General features: G+C 35.2%; 1 protein-coding gene across 1 annotated transcript in view; it reads left to right on the top strand.

Annotated features, from left to right (window-relative positions):
* Cont (Contactin) overlaps window positions 1-20,159 on the top strand; it is a 458,021-nt gene that overhangs the window by 190,551 nt on the left and 247,311 nt on the right. Inside the window, exon 9 of the mRNA XM_090391248.1 lies at window positions 2,862-3,062. Coding sequence (XP_090247374.1) covers window positions 2,862-3,062 — 201 coding nt within the window. The remainder of the gene's footprint in view (window positions 1-2,861; window positions 3,063-20,159) is intronic.

Genomic DNA, 20,159 nt, shown 5'->3' with positions numbered 1-20,159 from the left:
CTCCTATGCCTCAAGGTATTCTTGGCTGTATCCCTGTGTATTCACGAGGCCGGTTTGCACACCAGATAAACTGGCGGAAAAAACCCTACTGCCCGCACCCAAGACCGGCTAACTTGGCTATGGCTGAGGAAGATCCTTCAGCTCCTCACGTCTCCGACGGGAATCAAACCTAGGACACTCCTTCCCCAGGCATATGGTTGCGAAGCTCAAAGCCACTAGGCTAACCGCGCGGACAAATGGTGTGCCACCTTTTTAATAAATTACTCTGGATTTAGAGAAAGATGTTGAAAGTTTATTTTTCATTTGGATTTTATTCAATTATTAAGGGATAACTATCTGAGACAGCATATAATTGAAAATACCAGGGGTGGAGAGTGCTTGACCTGGTAATAGCATCTCAGAATTTGACTATAATGAATATGACCATGTTGCCACCTATTGGTGAGAGTGATCACCCACCTGGGACTTGGCTAAAGGTGTGGAATTTTCGATTAAGACAGGGTATGTGGAATTACCATGCTGGCAAGTATGACAAGCTTAGGAGATTGCTTGGATCAGTGCCATGGCATATACAACTGCATGGGCTGGACGTTGATAGAGCATGGGAAGTGTCAAGGAGCATTTACAGGAGGTTATGGCTGATTGTATACCTAGGGTCTGAATAGTAAAACAAGTAGGGGTTAAATGGATGAATAACACCATTAAGCTTGAGCTGCAAAAAAAGAAACAACTGGGGAGGGAATTTAAAGAAAGGGGTGATCTGCAGGCACACGAACAGTATAAAGTGCAGGCCAGAAGGGAATTGAGTGTGGTAAAAAAAGCAAAAGCAGATTATGAAAGGAAACTCGCTATGCAAGCAAAAGAGAATCCCAAACAGTTCTTTCAATATGCTACAAGCAAGAAAAAACTGTACACGGCAAAATGATTTTAAGGAATGATGATGGTAAGGAGGTCACCGAATCAGTCGATATAGTGGGGTTACTGAGCGTGCACTTTGCAAAAGTATATCATCCAGGTGGTGACATTGAAGAAATGAAGGAACCATTAGTTTATATGGGAATTGTGATGAATGAAGTGGAGGTGAATAGTCTATTACAGAACCTTAATGTGAATACATCTGTGGGATTGGATGTTATACCGGCATGGGTCTTGTGTGAAGCGGCTAAGGAATTATCAGTGCCCTTGACCATGTTGTTTAATCTGAGTCTCGGGTCTGGTTTAGTCCCGAACGTGTGGAAAGAGGGGAAAATAGTTTCACTGCATAAAGGAGGATCCAAGACTGCGGTTGCAAATTACCGACCAATCAGCATATCAGGAGTCGTTGTTCTTGGAGAAAGTAGTCAAGGGAAAAATACAGGAATGGATTGATGAAAATGAGATACTGTACAGGGGACAGCATGACTTTGTGAAGGGTAGATCATGCTTCAGTAACTTGCTCAAGTTTTATAACAAGGTGACGGCTGAACTGGATAAGGGTAATGGGTTTACACTGGACCTGCCAAAGGTGTTTGACAGGATACCACATGGAATTCTAATCCGTAAACTACAACATATGGGAATGGATATAGGGTTGGTGAGATGGATAGGTGGGTGGTTGATGGAGAGTTATCAGAGAGTAGTTTTTTCAGGAGTAGAGTCCAAAAGACGGCCTGTGACTAGTGGTGTGCCGCAGGGTTCTGTTCTTGGACCACTGCTGTTTAAATCTGTTCATTAACGATATAGGGAAGGATCTAAGTGGAACAGTTCATTTGTTTGCTGATGATGCAAAGTTGGGTAGGGCAATAGTGAATGCAGAAGATGTCAAAATCTTGCAGGATGACTTGGATAGATTGGAGTTCTTGGCTAAGGAGAATGGATGTCAATTTAATGTGACAAAATGTAAGGTTATGCATTTTGGGATGAAAAGATTAGCAGCAGTATACCACATTGGTGGAACTGTACTTCAGGAGATTGATGAGGCCAGGGACTTGGGAATGTTGGTGGATAGGGAGATGAAGTTTAGGGGGCACATTGCAAAAGTAGCTAAATCAGCTCATCAACTCACTTGGTTGTTGAAAAATACCTTGACAAGCAGAGACAAGCAAGTTATTGTACCTCTGTACCGAGCCTTGATAAGACCTCATCTCGACTACTGTGCCCAGATTTGGTCACCTCGGTTCCTTCTTGATGGGGAGGAGGTGGAGAGGATCCAGAGGCGAGTGACTAAGATGATAGCAGGTCTATGAAATGAACCATATGAGAACAGGTTGAAGATTTGTGGGGTGCAGAAACTAGTTGATAGGTGGAAAAGGGGAGATATGATTGAGGCATTCAAATTGCTGAAAGGTTTCTATAGGATTAATTCAGAGGATATTTTTGAGATCAGGACTGGTGGTGGGAGAACTAGGGGACACCTATGGAAGCTGGCCAAGAGTGTGGTTAGCAGAAGTGTTAGAACGGTTCTTTACTTTTAAAGTAGTAAATGAGTGGAATAAGCTGCCAGAGTCTGTTGTGGGTGCTATGACGGTGAGCGAGTTCAAGGCAAGGTATGATAGATACTGTGAGAATGTCATATAGTTGTGTGGACATGATGTTTAGGGCCTTCCTCGATGAGTCTAAGGACTCCCTGGAGTTGCCCGAAATAATAATTATAATAATTGTACTTTTTGTCAAAATGCATTTTTTTTAAAGTGCATTTTAAGGTCTATAAAAGACCTTGTGCATTTTACCAATTTACAAAAATTGATGATCTATATTTAATATTTTTAAAATGATAATAAATTCAAAAAATTAATTAATATTTATAGATTGTTCAATGATATGGATAAATATTTTTTTAAAAAATTTCCTAAAATTCAGTTTCTATTAAATTTTGTATATAGGAGTAAATTACTACTGGACAAGAAACTCTTTTCCAAACTTTGTTGAAGAGGATCTTAGAGTATTTGTTTCTCATGATGGAAATTTATACTTTTCATCTTTGGAAAAGGTGGACCATGCCAATTATTCATGCAATGTTCAAAGTGTTATCTCATCAACAGGTCGAACAGGCCCTTTTTTCCCACTCTATGTAGAACCAGCTTGTAAGTATTCTTTATGAAGCTTTTGTTGTTGTTTTAATTACTGATCTTTTAATATCAATCCTTCCAGCCCAGTCTTTCCTAACTTTTGACCTCGCATTAAAAATTGATTTTGATGTCTATCTGTAAGTGAAAAGTAAAAAAAAAAATATCATTCCAATATCTGTTATTTTCAGATTTATCTCACATTTCTCATCATGGTATCCAGTTATTCCAAGCAGTTAACCTTCTTGGAATAAGCAGTTAACCTTCTGTTAACTACACCTATCCTCTGAAACTAGCAATAGCTAGTTTCAGAGGATACGTGTAGTTAACAGACGTACTAGTCTAATAGCCTCAGTTGCTTTGGCTGTAATTCACATCAAATCAAACTGATATTTCTCTCCTACCTTGGGATGTTAATTTTTGTCTATAATTTCTTATAAATTTTTCTTAGAATTGTTCATCTGTATTGAAATAAGTGTGAACTTACTCTGAGTATATACACATTTAATATTCTTCTGTTACCTATACCTCTGCAGTGAAATCATAAGGACAGTGTAACATTTAACTTTTTTTTGAAAAGGCTTCATTTTCATTCCTAACTAGGTTATATATGAATTTTTATAAGGGCTTTACATTTGTCCATCTTGGCTTATTATGCAGGTGGTACAACTTTTTCTTATAAACAAAGTCTGATAGAGAACATATGCAATTAATAGACATAATTACTGTCTTTTTGGCTGTAGTTGCATGCATTCCAAACCAGAATAGTATTATCACTAACATAGAATATGAATACAAAAATACTGAAGTATATCAGATGTTTTATAGAAACATGTGGTAGACATAGTAATATATACACGTATGGTAGAAGTATTCTCTTGGAGTGATGCTCATGCGAGCAAAATACAGGTATCCTTGCTTAGCGCGGTTTTGCTTAACGTGGATTTGATTATCGCAGCAATCCCTTGATATACGTGGCAAGAGTTTTGATTAATGCGCCTTTAACCCTGAGGAGCTTGCAGCTGATCTGACAGATACAAGCAAAATGTTTAATATAAATATTCTTACACAATTCATTGTATAGCTTGGAGGTCATGAGTAGCTGTGCATTCACATGTTATGAGTGATATTCTGCACTATACGTTTAGAAACCGCCAACATTTTAAATCATAACAAAACAATAACAAGCAACCTAACTCAACACGAATTAACAGCGATAAAATCACTAAAGTCAGAGCAGATAAAGGAAGTGCCACCGTTATCTTAAACCGAACCACTTACGTGGAAAAAATGAATCTGCCAGTCTCGGACAATAACGTAAAGATTTGTGATATTTGACAGTAAACTGTATCTGAGAGATACCACGACCTCCAATATCAGTATAGCATGGTTTAGTTTTTTTTTTTTTTATTATTCTTTGTTCAATAATTTTTAGATTGTAACTGAAAATAAATAAATCATCATTTATTACAATAGAGAGCCAAAGACTTATTTATCATACAGTCCTCTAGGAGATGTGCTTTACATTTATGGAAAATACTAAGAAAAGTGATCTGGAGCTTACTCCACCTTTACTACAAGTTGCCCATAAGATTATTTATGCTTGCATCCGCCGAAACTTTTAGTTTCTATATATTCGGCACGAAATTCTAGTAGTTTCTCTATTCGGCTTTGAAATAATCTTGGATTCAATATCCACTTAATTTATACCATCATGTATTATATTTGCAGTGTTTTTTCCTTCATGTTTTATTGCTTTTTGCCGAAGTATGCAGAGTCATTTGGCTTGTCATCGTAGAATTTATTCCAATAAGAAAAAAAAACTAAAACTGCTCAAACGACTCTTGATAACTTCTTTTGATAAAAAAATTGCAGTAAATAATGTAGGTACAAGCATTTATTAAACATTTACTTTGCATTCATTTTTTATCTTTCCTAAAAGAGTACCGCATAAAATGAATTATTAATACAGTAATCGATCATGGATGAATTGTAATTTTTACCATTGATTATTAGATTTGATTAACGCGATTTTGATATATCCAGTAACATTGAGGGATTAATTAACCGTGTTAATCGAGGGATACCTGTATATAGGAAATTAGATTCTAATTTCTCTTACACATGTTGACCACTTTAGAATATATTACTGAATGTATATATTGAATGATATAGCATACATCACATAGACATACTTCACAATATATAGTATAAATAAATAATATATAACAAAAATAAAATATATTGATGAGGATTAGGCATTCAGTTTAAATATGGTAGATGCTGATTGTAGAAAATTTGTAAGAACCATGGAAACAATTTTAGTGTAGCAGGGAGTTTTTATTTTATTTACCATATTTTATTTTATATATTTAACATATGCAAGTAGTGAAAAGATGTATCAAATTATTATAAAAATACTTTGCATCAGAAAAGTCCATGTGGTTAGCCAAGTGGCTATGCGCCTTGCAACCATATACCTTTGAAAGGAGTGTCCTGGGTTTCGATTCCCGTCGCTGACGCGAGGAACTTAAGGATCTTTCTCAGCCATAGTCAAGTTAGCCGGTCTTGGGCATGGACAGTAGGGTTTTTCTCCCCAGTTTATCTGGGGTTTTTCATCCTGCAAAGCAGTCAAACTGGCCTTGAGAACTCAACACCACTACGAACATATGATATCCTGAGAACGGTTGAGGTCTGATGATCAATAAACCCTGGACAACATATTCTTGGTTTTATCCTTTATCCATGTATAAGCAAAGAAATGTTGCATTGCACTTGAAGTATCTTCATGACTGGGCTACTTACATATAGAGGCTGACTTCACATCAATTGCCTTAGTAGCCATAATACAAAGCATACCTTCTTATGGAAGTATATAATGCTATGCATTATGGAAAGGGCCACTACTAAAACCGGTTTCAACCTTTATTAAGGTGAAAAAGTAAATGGGTGTTCATTATAGGCCTAGAGTAGTTAGTATAGGGGTACAAGAGAGCCTGATAGTATTAGGAGAAAGAAAATTATTATTAAACAAGACCTCATGGAGTCAAAGACTCATCTAGGATGAGTCAACCACCTTGAGTTGGCCTTCTCTGTCTGCGATTGCTCTCCAGTCATCCTTGCAATTGACCATAAGACCACATTGAACTATGAGGATGGAACCATTTAAAAAGCCTCTCCTAATAAAAATAATGTTATTTTATCTCCTTCTGGTGAAAAGACAGATAGATAGTATCAGAGATAGAGAAAAAGGCCTCAGTGCTTTTATAGCATCATATATATCCAAACACTATCATTTTACTTTTTTCACCTGTCACATGCAGTATGAACAACCAAAAGACCAATTTAAACTAAAGCACAAAGATGACTGATACCCAGGTGGTTAGTCTTGTTTGAGTTAACCACCTTGAGTTGGCCTTCTCTGTCTGCGATTGCTCTCCAGTCATCCTTGCAATTGACCATAAGACCACATTGAACTATGAGGATGGAACCATTTAAAAAGCCTCTCCTAATAAAAATAATGTTATTTTATCTCCTTCTGGTGAAAAGACAGATAGATAGTATCAGAGATAGAGAAAAAGGCCTCAGTGCTTTTATAGCATCATATATATCCAAACACTATCATTTTACTTTTTTCACCTGTCACATGCAGTATGAACAACCAAAAGACCAATTTAAACTAAAGCACAAAGATGACTGATACCCAGGTGGTTAGTCTTGTTTGAGTTAACCACCTTGAGTTGGCCTTCTCTGTCTGCGATTGCTCTCCAGTCATCCTTGCAATTGACCATAAGACCACATTGAACTATGAGGATGGAACCATTTAAAAAGCCTCTCCTAATAAAAATAACGTTATTTTATCTCCTTCTGGTGAATATTGCATAACATGGGTGGTCTCCACCACCTAGCCAAAAATTTTATATCTCATTTTATATTAGGGGTAATGGTACATAAAAGTTTTACACAACAAAAATTTACTGACAATTAAATTACACATATTAGGTGTATTTATAACTTCACAACTGTTAAATAATTGAGAAACCAGAATACAAATGATATATTTGTTACTGTATGCATGTTGGAACATTGCTAGTTGTTGTCATATTCAGTGGTTCATGCCTGCTATATCCTAGGTCCATGGCAGTTAAATTTTTGATGAAGGCAGACCACAATTGATGTAAAATCAAGCCTTGATTTTTATTGCACTGTGAGGGATCCTAAACGTTTGTGCTACTTTAAATTTTCTCGTGAAACAGTTATTATCAGTTATTTAAATTAAGAGGATATTAAATCCCACATTGTTTCAAAACCGAATTAATATCCCCTTAATTCAAATAATGTTACATCGCCGAAATGAAGCCTATTGGCTTTTTATATTTAAGTAGTTATTATCAATATATGACAATTTTGTCTGTTGCCAGAGTACTTGATGACCAGTAGTGGCGGTATGGAATGCTAAACCTTATTTGATTTGTGCTCCCTTCTTTTTTAGATGTCTTTCACATGCGCAGACATGCAGATCTCTCCCAACTTTCCTGTCTAGCCTACATAACAAATGCCACAAGGAAATGAATCTCAGATGCCTGGTTTTTTCATGGGGTGATGTGGCAGTTTTGGAGGATATAGGAATCTTGATGTTTTTTGTAAAGATAGAAAATCCACTTTTACATTGTACTCGCAGAGCAACATAGCCACTTTGTCTGTGACATTTTTTAATGTACAGCAGCATGATCACATTCTTGAAATCTTGTTTAAATAGGGAGTTGCAGGAGCTGTATTAAGAATTTTTTTGATCATCATCATCTTGGATTCAAAACCATTAAGCGCGATGTTATGTGCCAGGTAATGTAATTCTTCATTTCTTTTAATCGGTGTGCCAGATATATTGTATACCCTATCTTGCAAAGTTTTAATTATGCCTGTTTTTTGCAATGGACAATGGTGTGAAGTGGCATTTCAAAATCTTCCTGTTGTGGTGATTTTTCTGTATACGGAGAAGGATAACCTTTTTTCCTTTTCGTTTACTTCAAGGAAAGGTAATTTTTTGTGCTGTTCTAGTTCAATAGTGAATTTTATATTGGGATGCAAGTTGTTTAGATAATCTTTAAAAGCAATCAGCTCATCTACCGTTTCCTACCAAATGACAAAAATATCATAGATGAAAATAAACATCCATGTAAATAAACACAGACATCCATGGGCATGGATGTTTTGTGATTGTCTGCGAAAACACTAGTGGTGGTGGTGGTAGTGGGCAGTAGATGGCGTTGATGTAGATCAGTGGCACACCGGAGGGGGGGCAAGGTGCCCTGCTCTCCAAAGAAAAAGGGAAAAAAAACCACCAGAAAATTTTCCAAAAAAATCTTTTCCTAATTAAAATTCTTTTTTTTTTTTTATTTATGTTGTGTCTTGTCTTCTATTTCTATACTGCTTATGAATTAGCGATCATTGCAGATGCTCAGTCATAGTTTGTATGCGATGCACAGTTTGTATTCTCAAATCGTCTACTCAAGGCCTCCCCCAGATTAAATACTGAGTGCGCTACTGGTGTAGATGATGCAGTTCGCTGTAGTTGGTGGATTTGAGTGGTGGAGATGGAGAGCTGTAGAGTAGGTACCCTCTCTTGATGAGTCTTTGGATTCCTTGGAGGTGTCACATAATAATAATAATAATCTATCAAATGCTTTTACAAAGTCCAAGAATATCATTGTATATGATTCTCCCTTATCCATAACATAAGCAGATTGCTAAAACAAGACCAGCCCTCCACAAATCCATGCCGACCACCATAGAGAGAATCTTGCATTCATCAACCTAATCACATATTCTATTTCTAATCAATTTTTCCGACACTTTGATCACAACTGTAGATATATAGACCAGTTTATAATTGGAAACATCTGTTCTCAAACCATGCCTGTGCAGAGGTATTATTTTGCCTTCTTTCCGCACCTTAGGCACCTTACTCACTGCAAGACTCATTAAATAACCAGGACAAGGGCATAGCTAACTCTTTTGCACATTCTTTAAAAATACGTGATGATATGTCATCCATTCCCACAGCCTCATTAACATCTAACCCAAGTAACATTTGATACACTTCTGTTTCATTCAACATCAGTTCTCCTAATTTCTCCCTTCTACATGTTACACAGCATCACTCACACCATTTATGATATGCACAGATGAAGTAACTGTTAAATAATTCCACTATATCATTTGTTATTGTTACTCTGTTATCACCAGCATCAACATGTCATAATTATTTTTCCTCTTGCTTGCCACAACAGAAAAATTCCCTTGGATTAGCATTGACCTGACTGGCCAATCTTTTCTCATATTCTACTTTTTCTTTTGTAACCATTCTTGTTACTTTTCTGGCCTGCATGTTATATTTCTTATGCATCTGTTCACTGCAAACTGCTTTGTACTTCCTCCATAACAACTGCTTTTATAGCATTGCTTGCTCATTTTAGAAATTATGGACTTTACAACCGTGTTATAAATAACTCTTTTAATTTCCCAACGTTTAGATCTTCATATTAAGATCATCATCTGGAGCATATACACATATACAGGACAAGCTGAGTTACATTACATACCATAAGCTAGAGAAACTATGATTTGATCACAGGTTATTCTACTGGCATGACCTCTAGTGAAAAAAAAAAAATACAAATTAATTATTTAGAAACCACATCAAGCTAAATTCTATTTATGATAACATGACCAAACATTCTTTCTTATAGATAGTTTTCTTTCAGTAACAATGATGTCCTATTTTTAGCATTACAATTGTTATTTTTGATTTAGGATCCTGGATTATCTAGGCTTGATTTCATCTTCACCCATTTCACTCGTACTCTATTTATTGGCTTAACTTATTTGCTTTATATTTCCTAAAGAGTACAATATATAGCTTTTCAGATCCAATGTTAAGTTTATTTCTTTCTCTGCCACCTTTTTATTATCTACATTACTGAATGCCCATAAATTGAACAGCTGATATGGCAGGTGTTGCCATTATACAGGCATGCAACTCCACTGTTAACAAGTTCTCCTTTCTGCTCAATATTTTGTTCATACACATGCTAATATAGAGTAAATTGAACAGCTCTTCTAATATGGCTGGTCTTTTTAGTAGGTAAAGTTAAAATAAAAAATCATTTAGATTTTGTGAATACATAATTTAAATTAAAATTTTGAACCTTGGAAAAGAACAGAACAGTCTCTATTTGGCCTGGACTTAGTTTCTGATCAGATTTTTCCTTAAGTATTGGTATTATTAAGTATTAGTAATTGCGTGGATCACAACAGACTGTGCATTGTAATGAGATCAATGGGAATACCTGAATATCTAATTCTCTTGACAAGACAGCTGTATGGCAACCAGGAAGCTTCAGTAAAAACAGTCTTTGGAGAAACAGTGTTCGAGTATGGGAAAAAAGGGGGGGATGGCAGGGTTGTATACTGTCACCCTATCTTTTTAATTTAATATTTATAGTGAATATATTATGAGAATGGCTTATTTAGACAAAGAACAGTGATCTGGTTTTGGAATTATGATGGGTGGCAGAAAAATAAAAAATTTAAGATATTCAGATGACACAATCTTCATAGCAAAACTAAGGAAGATCTGGAATGGTTGATTCTGTTGGTTAAGATGGAAAGTAACAAAGATTTGCTTAATTTCAACATCATTAAAACAAAACAATGGCTTTTGGCAATTTAAATGAATTTATAATAGAGGGAGATAAAATAGAAATCATTGAAAGTTATAATTTACAGGGTTCAGAATCAGAAATGATGGTAAATGTGAAGATGAAATTAAAAGCAGGATAGTCATGGTAAAAAAAGCAATGTTTAACCTGACAAAAATTATGAAAGACTGCAGTGTGAGTAAGGCCAAGAAATTTAGAATTGTCAAAGCAATGGTATTTCCAATTTCCAGTAGCGATGTATGGATGTGAAAGCTGGATTATTAAGAAGAAAGACAGAAAGTGGATTGATTCATTTGAATTATGGGTGTGGAAGAGAATCCCATAAACCACAAGAATGACCAATAAGAAGACTTTAGTGAGTGTAAAGACAGAATGCTCCTTGGAGGCAATGATCACTAAACAGAAGTTGATGTACTTTGGACATATTATATGAGCTGATGAATAACTGGAAAAGGCAGTTATGTTTTGGAAGATTGAGGGAATGAGAATAAGAGGAAGACCACAAAAGAGTTGGATAAACAACATAAAAGAACTTATCATCTTGAACTTACAATTACTGAAAGAAAGGACATGAGGCCAAGTGGGAATGGAGAGCTTTTGTTCACAGGATCGCTAAGAGTTGAAAATGACTGGATGGCACATAACAACAACAATATTAGTATTACTCCAAGCTTCAGTGAAGTCTGAAAACTCATCATGGGAAGTTGAATACTCATCATCATTATCATCAAATTCCTGCCATGTACCCTCAAGGGGTGTACAGGATATGATAGTGCTACATGAAAAATTTACATCATTACTAACTTCCTATCTACAATTTTCCTCCAAATCAGTCTGTTACTTGTCAAGACTCCAACATTACCAGATCTTATATTTCTATCGTCTAAGGCACTTTGTACTGTATCAATCCACCTATGTCTTGGTCTTCCTCTGGGTTTGTTTTCCTGCCAACTTGACAGAGAACACTTGTTTTGCTAATCTTTCCTCTCCCATTCTATTTAAGTGACCATACAACCTGAGATTAGCTCTGCTAATGCATTCCTGGATGCTGACAATGTCAAGTTCTTTCCTAATATAATCGTTTTTAAAATGATATTGCCATTGATGCCATCTGTTCACGCTTCTAATCGTTCTTAGGACTCTCATATCTGCATTCTCTAGTCTTTGGTCAAGTGTTTTACTACTGCCCCAGCTCTCAGATCCATAAGTTAAAACTGGTTTGAACACTGTCTTGTATACAGCTAATTTATTGTTCCGACTAATTTCTCTCTTATTCCATATGAATTTATTCAATTGACTTCCTACCATACCAGCATTGTTGATTCTGTTGTCTATTTCCATATTTAATTTACCATCTTCACTAAAAATTGTGCCTAAGTAGCTGAAATGTTTTACTTGTTCCACAGGTTCTCCATTTACAACACAGTTGATATTTTCAATGATTCTGCCTATTTTCATTGTCTTTGTCTTTTTATTGCTGACCTTCATACCATATCTATTACAACAGTTATTCAATTTACATCTCCAATTTTGATATCATGTTTAATACCACTTTCCTTCATAATGTGATCCATATAGATAATGAATAACAGTGGGGATAATGTACATCCTTGTCTCACAACAGATTTAACATTAAACCATCTTTCTGTACTTCCTTCTAATTGCTGACTCCAACTCAAATAAAGACTAAGTATTGCTTGATATAATGCCCCATTGACACCATATAACTGTAGCGTATTGAATAGCTTCTCTCTTGGCACCTTGTCATATGCCTTTTCCAAATCGACAAAACTTAAATACACATCTTTGTTATATTCCCATGATTTCTCCACTATTTGTCGTAAAGTGAAGATCTGATCCTTACAGCCTCTATTTGACCTGAATCCAGCTTGTTCGTCACCAAGCTTTTCTTCTACAATTCTTCTCAACTGTTTCTCAAGTATACTTGTTTATATCTTACCAGGAACACTCAGTAGGGATACCTCTGTAATTCTCACATTCAGTTTTATTTCCCTTTTTATATATGGGTACTATGAGAGCTCTACTCCAAACGTCTTGAATTCGTCCCTCTGTCCAGGCATTCTGAACTATGCAGTGCAGCCACTGTAAGACTTTTTTGCCTCCATATTTTAGCATTTCTGGTCAAATATCATCTACACCTGCTGTCTTTCCACATTTTAAGCCTTTGATGGCTTTTTCTACTTGAAGTAAGGATATGCATTCCTGACTGTATGCCTGTTGAGTGTTTTTTACCACTGTGCTATCACTGCTTGTTTCATTTAGCAATTTTTCAAAGTAATTACTCCATGTTTCAAGGATATCTTTTTCTCCTGTTTTTCATGTCACCTTTATCATATCTGACTCCTTTTACAGCACTCTTTCCTCCATTCCTAAGCTTCTTCAACAACCTCCAGAATATTTTGCCTCCTTCTTGATATTTATTTTCTTGCCAAAGTCCTCCCATGACTTTTGTTTAGCTAGTTTTACACACTGTTTAGCTTTCTTACATTTGTCTCTGTATTCTCTAAGAGCAAAAGGTGACTTATTTGCCAGGAACTTTTGATATGGTTTCTTCTTTTCCTTCACTGCCTAACTTCCTGTGTACACCATGCAGTTCTAATTTTTCTATCCTTGCAGACAACTTCACCACATGCCTCTTTAGCTGAATCAATCAGGGTTTTCTTCAAGGCTTGCCACTGAATCATCAAGGTTTGGCTCCTGTTCTCAAACTCTTTCATTTTTTCTTCAATAATCTTTGTGTATTTTAGTCTACAGTTCACATCTGAGAGCTGCTCAACTTTTATTTGCTTTAAAACTTTCTTACATGTCATTCTTTTCAATATGAAATTCAATTTTATCCTGCTCAAGACTAAATAGTGATCACTTCCAATTTCAAATCCCCTGTACACTCTGGTGTCTTGCACCAGGGAGAAAACATCACTATCAACAATAACATAATCAGTCTGGTACTTATCTAATTCCTCAGCTAGCTCCATTTCTTTGCCATTCAGGCGTCTTACGTTGATAGTACCGATCTTTAACTCTGGTGATGTTGAGTTGGGGTTTGTTTTCAGATTTGTTCCAGTAGCTGACTTTTTGCTGTTCGTCCTGGTTCCCTGTTAAAAGCAATGGGGGGGGGGGGGCTTGTTTAACCGGGCGACATCCCAGCTGGCATGTCATACTCGCATACCAAAATTACTATCATTACTTGCCTTGAAGACATTCAGCATTGAAGCACTCACTACCCACTCTGGCAATGCATTTGCAAAAATCTTTTCATATGACCATTGTACAGTTTTCAGGGATGAATTTTCATTCTCCCATTACCCTATGCAGTAATTCTGCTGTGTCTATTTGAAAAGTTCTGATTCATAACTTATACATCTTAATCATATCACCTCTCCTTCCTTCCTACTTACCAAACTCTGTAGACTGCATTCCCTTAATCTGTCCTCATACTCAGTATTCCAGAATCATGTGACAGTCTTAGTTATTTGCATCTGCTCTCTCTCTCTCTCTTTCTCCAATGCTTCTTTATTGCCACTATAGCCATGTGACGAGATCTGTGCACAGAAATCCAAATAATGTCTGATTAGTGCCTTATACAGTGAAACTATCACCTCCTTACATGTACTTTTCAGAGTTCTTTGCATTGTAATAGCAATTTTCTGGGTAACATGTACAGCTTTCATGATGTGGCACCTGAACTTCTTCTATTCCCTGTCCACTAAGATCCTCAGATCTCTTGTTTCTTCCACTTCCTGAAACAAAGTTTCTCCAATATGATAAACTTCATTACATCTTCTCTGGAATAAGGTTCAAAGAAAGACTCCTATTATTTTTAAATAAAATCTATTCAACAAGTACCCACCAATAGAATGGAAAAAAAGCAATTGTGATCCCTATCTTTAAAAAAGGTAGAAGAGATCACCTTAAAAATTATAGAGGTATAAGTATTCTAAATTGCTGTTACAAAATATATAGCAGAATTTTAAATAACAAACTAATAATATATGCTGAAAACTTTATTTTAGAAGTACAGAATGGATTTAGAAAATGACGATCATGTATAGACCCAGCATTTTGCCTAAAATTAATAATAGAGAAAAGAAGAGTATTCAATTTAGAAGCACATATTACATTTATTGACTTTGAAATAGCATTTCACAAAGTTAAAAGAAGCATTTTATTTAACATATTAAAAGAAAGACAAATACCAAATAATATTCTAAAAGCTGTCAAAAGCATATATGAAAATAATCAACTACAAATAAGATTAACATGAGCTATCATATACGAGAGAGGTAAACCAAGGAGTCTGATAAGGATATCCTCTTTCAGCAACTCTTTTTAATATTTATCTAAATGAAATAATAATAAAATGGAATAAGAATTTCAATCAAGATATTAAACACTCTCCTTTTAGCAGATGACCAAATCATAATTACAAATCATCATCATCATCATCAAATTCCTGCCATGTACTCTCAAGGGGTGTACAGGATATGATGGTACTACATGAAAAATTTACATCATTACTAACTTCCTATCTACAATTTTTCTCCAAATCAGTCTGTTACTTGTCAAGACTCCAACATTATCAGATATATTTCTATCGTCTAAGGCATTTTATACAGTATCAATCCACCTATATCTTGGTCTTCCTCGGGGTCGTTTTCCTGTCAACCTGGCAGAGAACACTTGTTTTGCTAATCTTTCCTCGCCCATTCTATTTAAGTGATATTACCACCTGAGATTAGCTCTGCTAATGCATTCCTGGATGCTGACAATGTCAAGTTCTTTCCTGATATCCTCTTTTTTAATATGATATTGCCATTGATGCCATCTGTTCACGCCTCTAATCTTTCTCAGGACTCTCATATCTGCGGTCTCTAGTCTTTGGTCAAGTGTTTTACTTCTGAACCAGCTCTCAAATCCATAAGTTAAAACTGGTTTGAACACTGTCTTGTATACAGCTAATTTAGTGTTCCAACTAATTTCTCTCTTATTCCATATGAATTTATTCAATTGACTTCCTACCATACCAGCTTTGTTGATTCTGCTGGCTATTTCCATATTTAATTTACCATCTTCACTAAAAATCATGCCTAAGTAATTGTGCCTGGGTAACCTGTACAGCTTTCATGATATGTCACCTGAACTTCTTCAATTCCCTGTCCACTAAGATCCTCAGATCCTCAGCTGAAATGTTTTACTTGTTCCACAGGTTCTTCATTCACAACACAGTTGACATTTTCAATGCTTTTGCTTGGCTTTTTCTTTTTATTGCTGACCTTCCTACCATATCTATTACAAGAGTTATTCAATTTAGTCAGGGAATCTTGCAGACTTGTAGCATATTTATTTAGAAGTATAACATTGTCCACATAAAGCAAAGAGCTGACATTAACATCTCCAATTATGATATCATGTTTAGTACCACTTTCCTTCATAATGTGATCCATATAGATAATGAATAACAGAGGAGATAATGTACATCCTTGTCTCACACCAGATTTGACATTAAACCATCTTTCTGTACTTCCTTCTAACTGCTGACTCACAACTCAAATAAAGACTAAATATTGCTTGATATAATGCCCCATTGACACCATATAACTGTAGCGTATTGAATAGCCTCTCTCTTGGCACCTTGTCATATGCCTTTTCCAGATCAACAAAACTTAAATATAGATCTTTGTTATATTCCCATGCTTTCTCAACTATTTGTCGTAAAGTGAAGATCTGATCCTGACAGCCTCTATTTGGCCTGAATCCAGCTTGTTCTTCACCAAGCTTTTCTTCTACAATTCTTCTCAACGATTTCTCAATATATTTGCATAAATTTTATGAGAAACACTCAGTAGGGAAATACCTCTGTAATTCTCACATTCAGTTTTATTTCCCTTTTTATATATGGGTACTATGAGAGCTCTACTTCAATCATCGGGAATTCGTCCCTCTGTCCAAGGTTTTTGAACTATGCAGTGCAGCCACTGTAAGACTTTTATATCTCCGTTCTTTCGTATTTCTGGTCGAATATCATATACTCCTACTGCCTTTCCACATTTCAAGCATTTGATGGCTTTTTCTACTTCAAATATGAGTATGTATTCCTGACTGTTTGCTTGTTGAGTGTTTTTTACATAATTACAAATTCTGAAGATAACTTACAGAAAGATATTATAAATTTAAATGAGATAGCCAAAGATTATGGAATGATAATATGAACAGAAAAATCAAAAATGATGGCCTTTAAAGGAAAAGTAAAATCTTGATCCAGTAAGAACTAAAATAGTAATAGATAACAAGATTTTAGAACAGGTGAATTCATTTAACTACTTTGGATGTATGATTACATATGAAAATGAAAAAGATATAAACTTAAAAATTGCAAAATATTTAAAAATAGCATGTGTAATTAACTCTATATTTAAACCTAACCTAGTTTAAAAACAAACCAGACTAAAAGTATTCAGTACATTAGTCCCTACCAGTCTTATTATATTGAAGTGAAATCTGGACGATAAAACAAAAAGACGAACAAAGATCAATAACAGCTGAAATGAAGTTTATGAGAAAAACTGCAAAGTATGCTCTATTCGATTATCGCAAAAGAAATGAAGAAATTATGAAAGAATTAAACCAGGAATCAGTAATAGAAAAAATTAAAAAATATAATCATAAATGGATGGAACACATTGAAAGAATGAAAATAGAAAGATTATCAAAACAAGCCTTAAATTACAAACCAATAGGAAAAAGAAAACCAGGACGTACTCTTAAGAGATTTGATGACTTCTAAGGCTGGAACAGGCCACTATAGGCCTAAATCCTTGACAAGCATGATGATGATAACATCTCTAATCAAAGTGTATAATTTTACACTTAGCAACATCAAAGTGACATCTCCATTCTTCAGTCCAAACTACAACTATTCAAATCTTCTTGTAACAACATCATGTCAGAACTTCTCGACATTGCTGTTCATAATTTAGCATCATCAGCAAACAACTGAATATCTCTTTTCATATCCTAAACTATATCATCGATATATATATATATAAATTAAACAATAGTAGTCTTGGAACAGAACCTAGTTGGTGATCCACTCATCACCTTCATTTTTCAGGACACTGTACTTCTATATAACCATCTCCATACCCAAGTTATCAACTGACTTTCCATCTCTATCCTGCTCAGTTTCAATAGTAGTGTATCATGTGATATTCAATTTACTGCTTTAGCAAAATAAAGATAAATTATATATAGGTATCTTTTCTTTTCAGCACACTTGTCACATATTGTATAAAATATTGTCACATATTGCATTATAAAATGTAACCATGTAACTAAAGCAAATTCTCCCCTTACCAAACCTATGCTACTCCCACAAAAGAGTTCCATTCCATTCTCAGACTTGAATTGGTTGTTCCCATTGAACAACCAATTCAAGAGCACTATCTCATATTCTTTTTGGCTCTAATTCATCTACTATCATCAGCAGTATCCCTCCCACCATTTTATCTTCTCTATCTTCTCAGAAAATACAAAACCCTTGATATCCCCTTAATATATCCCCGTAACTAAAACCATATGAAAAGGCACCACCCATAACTCCAGCAGAAATTATAGATGCAATAAACCAAATGAAACTTTTAAAAGCTATGGGTAAAGATGAAATATCTATAGAACTATGGAAAAGTGGTGGCAAGGAAGCTATTAATTTCTTAATGAATTTATTTAATAAAATTCTTTATACTGGAGTAATCCCAACTGACTGGAAAACAGGAATTATTATACCAATTCACAAAAAAGGAGACAAAAGAATATGTGAAAATTATAGACCCATAACACTCTTAAGTCATAGTTATAAACTATTCATTCGAACTGTACAAAAGAGAACACAGGTGCTTAAGAAAAAATCATAGAGGAAAACCAAGCAGGATTCAGGCCACATAGATCCACCATAGACCATATCTTCACCATTAATAATATAGCAGAAAAATATTGGGAATACAACCTGCCCATATACTGTTGTTTTATAGATTTTAAGCAAGCCTTTGATTCAGTTAATAGAAACAAATTGATCACTATCCTAAAAAACATAAAAATGAATTTGGATATTTTAACATTACAAATTATTATGGAGACACCAAAGCTTTTGTTAATGTGTAATGCAGGGATGCATTACACATTAACAAATCTCTTTATCATCTTCCTAGAAGAAGTCTGTAAAACCATAGCTAATGAACCAGGTGTAAAAATCAGTGGTACCAACATTAATCACATAAAATACGCGGATGATATCATTATTTTAGCAGATTCTAAACCACAGCTAGAAAAAATTATTAATATTTTAAATGACTCTTGTAAAACTTACGGTATGAAAATAAATCATCATAAAACAAAAATAATGAAGATCGGTAGAGAAGAAGAAAATATTTCTATAAATCTCAAAATTCATCTGCTGGAACAAGTTTATAAATATGTTTATCTTGGCAATCTTATATCTAGTAACCTCAACAATACGGAAACAGTAAAACACAGGCTAAACCTAGGTTGGACCAACATGAAAAAACTAAACAAAATATGGAAAAATAAAAAAATCCCAACGAGTCTAAAATTAAAATTATATAAAACAATTATTATCCCAATGGCTACTTATGTTTCAGAAGCTTGGAGATTAACTCAACAACTAATCAAGAAACTTCAAGCATTTGAAATGAAATGCCTCAAAAAAAATTAATAACACCCACTGGATGGAACACAAGACTAATGATCAAGTCAGAACAGATTTGAACTTCCCAGATAATATAATAGTCACAATCATTAAGCATCAACTGAGATGGTTTGGTCATATTCAGAGAATGGCCCCTCATAGACTCCCATATTTAGCTCTGAATGGATATATAGGAAGAAAAAGACCTAGAGGCAGACCAAGAAGTACTTGGATAAAGTTGCTGAAAGAACATTCCCATCTATCATGAGTGAGAAGCCTAAAGATCGCGATAAGTGGAGAACCTTTCTTCTTAGTGGACTCAACCCATTATCAACTCAACCCAATATGAGATGAGATGATGAACTAAAACCACCTGCTGTTAGCCAAGTCTCACTAATGCTTATAACATTTGGTAAAGTTGCACTAACAATCTAACAATGCCAAAAACTTCTCCCTCTTGTTCCCGATACTTCTGGCATTAGTATAGAAACTGCAGCATCCATTTAGACCTATGCCCACCTTATTCAATATCTTTGCCTGAGAAACTAGATTCTGCACTTGGTCCTTCTCACTCTCACTCACCTCATGGGTGCCTTCACATAACTTACTTGCTTCCACCCTAATTGCTAAAGTTTTCCTGAATTTTCACTTCAGTCTGCTTGGTGAGCTGCT

The sequence above is a fragment of the Typopeltis vanoorti genome, chromosome 1, assembly GCF_054136105.1.
Source record: "Typopeltis vanoorti isolate ZY-2024b chromosome 1, IOZ_Tvanoo_1.0, whole genome shotgun sequence".
In the NCBI taxonomy this organism is placed as follows: Eukaryota; Metazoa; Arthropoda; class Arachnida; order Uropygi; family Thelyphonidae; genus Typopeltis; species Typopeltis vanoorti.
Note: the sequence above shows the minus strand (reverse complement) of the source record. Positions and strands in the feature narration are given on the sequence as shown.